We start from the raw sequence: 8,710 nt of genomic DNA on the forward strand, positions 1-8,710 counted from the left end.
TGTCCATTAACTTCCGAGGAACCAAAGCCCAGCCATCAAGCAAGACGTGAGGACTATTGAATATGATGGTGTTTTAAGGATAAATGGCACAGAAATGGCCTCACACAACTAGTCATATTGTTCAAAACATTCTCAAGGGCACACAATAAATGGTCTGGTTATGTGAAGGTACTAAGTGCATTACTGTCCTACAGCACATTGACAATGACAGTTGTAGGCCTCCACCAACATCCAAAATGTACAAAAGGTTCCCATCTCCACCAAGCCTATTACAATAGTTTATTTTAGGTGATCGCTGTTATGCATATTAGGCTAAAATAAACATATTTTATGGAGATAAATCCAATATATCATTAGATCTATTTCCACCAATAACAGTTTTAAAACACTTTCTGGTTTTTAACAAGGTTGAATCTATTCTGATTTATATGAAAGTTATAATATGTTTAGAACCCACATAAACAATAATTCATGTATAGCTCCATATTGCTCACGAATACATTCATCAGATATTTTTTTGTTTATTTTATTCCTATATTTTGTATTAATTTGCTCATTTATTTATTTATTTGGATTGAATTAAAAACCAGCCAATTGCAACGGCCGGAAGGAGGTTTACGCGCCTCAAGCGAGGCTGGCAAGACCTGTCAATCATACCCCGGGTATCCAATCAACGGGAGTCTTGCACTCGACTTCCTCGTATTTGAAGGGGGCGAGACGTGGACGATGTGCGCACGCTTGGCACAGGGTAAACATTCGTGTGTCCTCGAGCTTTGAGGGAGGGACGTAGCGAACTGTCAGAAAGAGAAAGAGAGGGAGAGAGAGAGAGAGACCGAACAAGCGAATGGGAGAAGAGGCTTGCAACCATCGCCGTGCACTGTAATACTGAATTGTACTTCAGCGGGAGTTAGCGGTTTGGCAGGTTTATACACATCAAAACAGAACAAAGAGAAAGACTCTACAGTACTATAAAAGGAACAGCGAAAGAAAAGAATAAAGCAACAAGGGAGAAATCTCAGCGGCTAAATTTCAAAAGAACCAAGGAGCCAGTGCTTGTGTTTTTCTCCCCCGCAATAGGAACATAAAACGCGGACTTTGTATTTCGTGGAGAAATTGATAAATTTCTTCGACCACTAGAAGTTTGTTGGGGCAAATATCTTTTTTCTGTGTATTTTAATTTGAACTCTCAGACGTTCTAAATACGACAAAACTTTATTGACGGACTGCACATGGTTTCAAACTGCTTTTGAGAACCTGGATTTTTATTCATCGCTATTTTATCCATTTCTATTTGAAATACATAAATGCGCTAAACACAACAAATACGGATTTTAATTCATTTTTGCTACCCTTTTTATTCTTCTGGCGTTTGCAGAACAAGTCAATGGTATTTGCCAAAATTCAACCCAGACTTTTAAAGTTTGAATAATTCATGAGATACAATTTGCCTGCTCGAAAAAAGTAACTGAAAAAGGGAGGGGGGTAATCAACAAACATATTCATAAGGGTTAACGGAATGGCCACCGCGGCTTCCAACCCCTATCTGTCCAGTAATAGTATCCTCTCGTCCGGCTCGATCGTGCATTCTGACTCTGTAGGCGGTGGTATGCAGCCGGGCAGTGCTGCGGTTACCTCGGTGTCTGGTGGGTACAGGGGAGACCCCACAGTAAAGATGGTACAGAGTGACTTCATGCAGGGAGCTATGGCAGCGAGCAACGGAGGACATATGTTGAGCCATGCTCATCAGTGGGTGACATCCCTGCCGCACGCCGCCGCTGCGGCAGCTGCAGCCGCTGTAGCAGCAGCCGAAGCCGGCTCGCATTGGTCGTCGAGTCCCGTCGGTATGACAGGCAGCCCTCAGCAGCAGGACGTGAAAAATAACTCGGGCAGGGATGATCTACACACGGGCACCGCGTTGCACCACAGGCCCCCACACTTAGGTCCTCATCAGACTCACGCAGGGGCTTGGGGGAGCACAACTGCGGCTCACCTCAACTCGATATCAGGGGGACAGCAGCAGCAGCAGTCGCTGATCTACTCCAACCCCGGGGGCTTCACGGTGAATGGAATGCTCAGTCAACCAGGGAGCCAGAGCCTGGTGCACCCGGGTCTGGTAAGGGGGGACACCCCAGAGCTGGACCACGGCAGCCACCATCACCACCATCACCACCAGCATCCGCATCACCAGCAGCAACACCACGGAGGGGTGAACAGCCACGACCAGCACTCCGACGAGGACACACCGACCTCGGACGACTTGGAGCAGTTCGCCAAGCAGTTCAAACAGCGCCGGATCAAACTAGGCTTTACGCAGGCGGACGTGGGCTTGGCCCTGGGCACCCTGTACGGGAACGTCTTCTCTCAGACTACCATTTGTCGGTTTGAAGCTCTCCAGCTCAGCTTCAAAAACATGTGCAAGCTGAAGCCATTGCTAAACAAATGGCTGGAGGAGGCGGATTCTACCACTGGCAGCCCGACCAGCATCGACAAGATAGCGGCACAAGGTAGGAAGCGAAAGAAGCGCACGTCCATCGAAGTAAGCGTGAAGGGAGCTTTGGAGAGCCACTTCCTGAAATGCCCCAAACCCTCGGCCCAAGAGATAACCTCACTAGCGGACAACTTGCAGCTGGAGAAAGAAGTGGTTAGAGTGTGGTTTTGCAATAGGAGACAGAAGGAAAAAAGGATGACGCCCCCAGGAGTGCCACAGACGCCGGAGGATGTGTACTCGCAGGTCGGCAATGTGAGTGCAGATACACCGCCCCCCTCCATGGACTGCAAACGAATGTTCAGTGAGACATAGAGCAGAACACAAGACTAAAAAATATTTTATATAAAATTAAAACTGATAAAACACAGACTATCGTCAAGATAGCCAAAACATTTTTGATACTGTGATTGTGATGGAATAGGAATAAGACTGCAAATGTGTTATATATTTTTCACCAGAACAAAACAAACCCCCCTTTTCCACCCAACCCCAAAACGCACCGATAACCTTCTTCCAAGCCCTGAAATGTCTTAACCTAAAAGGTTCCTTCTGCTCTTTCTTTCAGGGACATTTTTTAGTAGATTACTTAAAAGATGCAAGTTTAACTGGGCCGAGTGAACCGACCGACCAGAGGGTGACTACAAGTTCGTTCCATCAGGTAATTTTGGCGCATTAACAACACCAACTGGAAATTTCAAAGCAAGTAGTCCTATTAGAATTTTAAAAAGATTCCCCCTGTACCCTGTATCTGATTTGCGAAAGACAAAAGAGGCAGGCATTTGTATATTTTAAAATGGGACATTTTAAACCCCTACTTTAACAAAGGAACAAAAACTGCAACAGCATCAATACGAAGAAGAGTGGCATCCACGAAGCTTCCAACATATTTTTTGCGGGGAGGACTGCATGGTTTAAATTTTCACAAAGAGGAATTAGGATTTTGAGGCCCTCCACGCCTAATGATAAAATATAAACTCACCAGGACTGTCCCCGCCATCTGATCTAAAAGATCACCTCTTTTTTTCAAATGGGATTTTTTTTCATGGGACTTGAACACCGTGAATGAAGAAATAGAAATAGACATTTGAAAAGACTATCTTCAGCTGCACTTATTTGAAATTCTTCTCCTCTCCGTTGCCAAGTGTGACTGAATGGGTGCTGTGGATGTAACTATACATGCTGCCATTTCTAAGCAGTATTCTTTGGTAGGTTTTAATAAACAACAGACTCTGTAAAGCCGGCAATATAGATTCATTAGATCAGATGCTGATCTGACTTATTTACTTTATATTTTTCATCAAAATGACTTGTTTTAATATTCTATTCGGAATACATATCAATTATTCCAAACGGTAATTTATTTTCCCCCAGAACTTTGTGTAAGATGTTTTGCTTTCCTGTTTTCATTGTTGACTTCATTTGTTTTGTTTAATTTTTGTATCTCGTTTCTAAAAGAAGCACAAATCAACATAAGCTGACATTGACAGTTGTTAGGTAATAAGGGTATATTTTGATGTGATAATTTGATTGTAATTTAATTTCAGTAGTGATTCCTTACGAGCTGATTGAGACCAATAAATTTGTTAGAATGAAATTACGTCATTGTGTGTTTTGAGATTTATATTTGAATTTAATATTTAGCTACGTTTGTTTATGAAACAAGGCATGCATTCGTGATATTATTTAATGTGAGAAAGGTTAACGCAGAGAAATTGCCGATTGTTCCTTGTTCCAACTACTTTTGTCACAGATTTGCATAACACAAGTTTACAAAAAATACTATAATTTAGGAAAAATAGGCCTATGTTATATCGAACGCTGAACCTCTGTGCATCTCCACTGTCAATGTTATTGGAGCCCCATAGGGAATTATATTTGACCATTTCACCGGGCTATATTTGATTTATTCACAATTCATATTTATCTTTAACTAATTCTCTTCTCCACCTTTCATCATAGCAGCATCAGATAACTTTATTGATTATGTAGCATTCGCATCATCTAGCCCTATATTAGTCCGTAGACGACTAGTCACTCAAAGTGGGATCTATGCGTTTGTTTACATCCACCGCGTGACACTTCCTCAGTAGGCCCAATATGGGGGATCTTGCCGATCTTATTCCATAGCTCTGGTTAATGCTGTAGGCCTATCTCACCGGAGCTGTGCGTCATGTTTTACAGACAAACATAAAGGTAGATGTTGCTACTGATATTGTTTGTAAAATATTTAATCATTCGCCTTACGTCAGTATAGGAGTAAGACGATTCGATTCAAAGCAGTATAGTCTATATATTTTAGTGTTATATTTTTCATGAGCCAGTGTATTCATACATTCAGAGTGAAAGTTATATCATGGGCCTGATTTATGTTTTGAGAAACAGTATTGTTATTTTGCAAATATGCACATAAGGTCAAGATTCTTCATCCCGACACACACATGCATGCGCATATGTGAACACACTGTATACCATCCACTGTTGTCATTACGTGATTAGGGTTTTGGCATGGGATATTCTACTTTTTAGTTGCAAAATGATGACTGTATTCTACACTGTTTAGGTTTTCCTTATAGGCCTATGGTGTATGGGATGGCGCAGGGTGCATGGACAACTCGTTTTTCAGTGACTATAACCTAATGCTTCCGAATTCCCATTATTGTAAACATCCTTTTGAGATGATTTAAATTCAACATACATCTCATTAGTGTGATAACAACACAACAAGCATGATGCTGACCTATTGCAAAGCGAGTCTAAATATATCATGTTAACCTCAAAGTATGGTAGTCTTGGCGTAGACAGATGTTTTATGGTTTAAAATAATACGTAAGAGAACATCGCGATTTCACATTGACACCAGGCTTTGGGGCAATGAGTTGGACATTGATTAGGCCTATCAAATTGAACATTGGAGCCAACGAATACAAATAGATACAATAATGGCGTTTAAACATGTTTGAATTAGCTTTTGTTGTGTAAAATTGACATTAGCGTTGAGAATGGAATACCTATAAGGTTTGCGCATGTTTGTTTTATGTTGTGTGACTTTGGTCCAGTTTAGGCCTATAGGCCTGTGGATAGGCTACATCTCTATTTGCGTAATAGTGCATGCCACGCCATAAACTATGCTACAGTGTAGCCTATATAAACTATTTCGATTTCTTAAGACTGAAATTAGGACGAAACCTATAGCTTGGAAATGCACTCGGCTCTCCAACTTTTTCGCAAGTTGACTATTCAGCTAAATGCACTATCCACGCTCGAAGATTTAAATTTCGCGGATGATTTCCCATACACTAGTTGCTTAGCAACTGAATTCAACGTTATAGAAGAAGTATGCATCACTTTCCTTTGTCCTCATTAATAAAAGTGCCAGTCAGACACGCGGGTAGATTTGGTCATTCGAATCCATGAAATCCCAGAGAGATGGGTGGCTATAGCCAACGTTCTGATTATAGACGCATGCAGTTTGGTTCGAACGGAATATTACAAAAAATGGATAGCTTCCACTTGCAATATGCAATTTCCATAAATGCCTATAAAGAAAAGTAGGATCATTTAAGACAAGCATACAAAAAGTAAGAATATGTTTCGTTTGGATATTTCAAATAGCCAAGATAATTGTGAGCACACGCGTCCATCCATATAGGCCTAAACAACTTTACGCCACCAACGCACCCAATATAATCGAATTGGTAAGTGTAAAGAGGGATAACCCATTGACTAAATTTAGTTGTTAATAATTCCAATCCAATAAATGGGTGGGGCATGATATAACACAATATATAATAGGTCCAGGAAATCTATATTATTTTCCACATTCTCCATATTTGATCATCTAGGGCTTATTGCCCACATTCGAAATGTGATAATGTCACATGACGCGTGTGATATGTCTGCAAAATGATTTTGATCTGAATCGATGTTTCTGCGTTATGGATCTAGTACAGGGATTAATAGTAAATTAATTATAACCGTTATGCAAACTTGGTGCATTGTGCGTTTACCATTCATGCATGGGAAAAGTGCTTGTGCAGCATTATTTGTCTGTGCGAAGGGCTCAAAATGATCCACATTTATAGATGTAAAGACTTCCAAAATAACATAAGTGGTTTTGATTTGCTTTATGCACAAACTCTCTCTCGCCCAGCCAGCCTGTTCGCTCAGCATTTCATGGGTCTTCAAAACCTGGTGGCCAATACACTGGCCTAGTCCTTTGTCTCCATAACACATAAGGATATTTCTCGTTGTGGAATCTGTATGGCAGCGTAACTTTCTCTTTTAAATCGTGAACAATTGTTACCCGGGTTAAAGGGGGAGGCCCCCCGTCACCCCAAAGCCCTGCAGTTTGGACATTCTCTCAACACAATGGGGTTCAACATAAGACCGTTTTCATAGAGAATATTTGTTTCGCCACCAGATCAAGCCATTCAGTGGTAGCAGAAATGTTCCTCGACGTTTTTGATTTGGTTAGATGTCTGCAAGTCCATCTATGCGCCCAGTTTAGGCCTACAGTATGTGGCAGATTAACGTTGAGTGTTTTTGGATTCATTATTCAAATATCAACACTTTCTCTGCACTTCAGAATAAATCCGTTCAGTCACGGCGCAACAATGGGCCTAGCATAACGAATGGCAACGTTATGGACTGCTGATAGGTAGATTTGGGTGACACATATCAACAACAACGACGAAAAACAACAGCCCAACACAACAAATTGTGAAATAGCCCGATTCTTCAGATTGTGCTCTTAGACTCGATTACACCTATAGGCCAAATATGTTATGATCTAGGCCTGTGTGCACCCCTTTACAGGATCTCAACATTGTTTATACGTCATCGCAGATTGAGGAATACATTTCCTCTATACTAAAGTGTTTAATATGGTTTAGTTTAGGTTTATTTCTCACAACATCGGTTCTATTATGCAAGCACGTATAGTGTTTAGAATTCCTTGAAAGTCCAATATCCCAGTAAAAATTTGACCCACACCATCTTTTCCCTCATATTCTACTTCTCCCACGTGCCGTCCACATGAATATGCATTAAACCGGCGTTGTTTTCCATGGGGAGGCTTCCTCGATGGCCTATAGTTCATATCCTGTTGCGAAAATTGTAGTCTTCTGTCGGTGATATAGACCCCCCCCCCCCCCCCCCCCACAAAAAAAATCTAATCCCCCCCGTGTTCTGCTCTTGACTGATGTGATGATAAAATCGAATGTATATATTTATTTGATATATTCCTAATGTCTTACGAGTCATGACGTCTCCTTCCAAACTGAACTTATTCTTGGGCCTTTTGTTCTATTGCTAATATATATTTTTAAATCCCTTAGCCCAGCTCTTTTTCAGTAGGCCAAGTCTAATGGGCGTTGTAATAGGGTACTTCCCATGGTTATGTTATATTATGTCAATACTTCCACATGAAGCTCCATTTCATCAGAGATGGCCCTTGACGACAGAAACTTCCTGTTTCCCTTTCTGCGGGCACAGACTCCAGTGTCTCCCTCTAAAACGGGTTGGTTTGATATTCCTTATATGCATTCCATTGCCTGCAGGTAACCATCATATTCTCCAGAAAGTGAAAGATAAATCCTTTAATCAACTTAAAATGATGTAACCAGTGATATTATAACAAAAACTTTCAAAATTCTGATGATTGATTTTATAATTTAATTTGTTTTGAAGAGTAAATTGAGCACAAAGGCATTGCGTCGTATATATCTACAATATTATATTATACATGTATTATAAAATAGACTAATCAGTAGCATATTTGTATTATCATTTTGTATTAGTTTCAAGTTAATGTCACGTGCACAAGTACAGTGAAATGCCTTTCTTGCAAACTCTAAAACCAACGATGCAGTAATCAATATCAATGTAGTACTAAACATAACACAAGGTAGAACAAAAACACACGAGAAATAAAAAATAAGAAATAAGAAGAACATGAGAAGTAAGAAACCTATATACAGGGTCCGTTAATGTGTGACTGATTCAAAGCCACGAATATGTATAAATAGTTAATATAGTGCGTGCTCTCTATAAACGTTGCAACCTCTTATGGCCTCATCCCTGCCTATAACATGTAGGTTATTGGACTTCACTTACAAGTATTTAGAACCAAATTAAAATGGAAACGGTGAAAATGTAATAGCACGATAATAACCACATATACAGAACATAGGTCTACTATATATCATTTATCGCTCGGCATTC

At 40.5% G+C, this 8,710-nt stretch overlaps 1 protein-coding gene across 2 annotated transcripts; it reads left to right on the forward strand.

The window, feature by feature from the left end:
* Positions 1-925: 925 nt before the first annotated feature.
* On the forward strand, positions 926-4,054 carry LOC139414101 (POU domain, class 3, transcription factor 3-B). 2 transcript variants are annotated; one of them, XM_071161982.1, is made up of 3 exons: positions 926-2,740; positions 3,054-3,146; positions 3,314-4,054. In XM_071161982.1, exons 1-3 carry the CDS (start codon positions 1,517-1,519, stop codon positions 3,401-3,403), a joined length of 1,407 nt encoding a protein of 468 aa, XP_071018083.1. In that variant the 5' UTR covers positions 926-1,516; the 3' UTR covers positions 3,404-4,054. The 2 variants fall into 2 exon arrangements, with proteins under 2 accessions (XP_071018083.1, XP_071018082.1); XM_071161981.1 differs by having other exon boundaries at positions 3,054-4,054.
* Positions 4,055-8,710: the final 4,656 nt, after the last annotated feature.

This window comes from Oncorhynchus clarkii, chromosome 7 (genome assembly GCF_045791955.1).
Source record: "Oncorhynchus clarkii lewisi isolate Uvic-CL-2024 chromosome 7, UVic_Ocla_1.0, whole genome shotgun sequence".
Taxonomy (NCBI): Eukaryota; Metazoa; Chordata; class Actinopteri; order Salmoniformes; family Salmonidae; genus Oncorhynchus; species Oncorhynchus clarkii.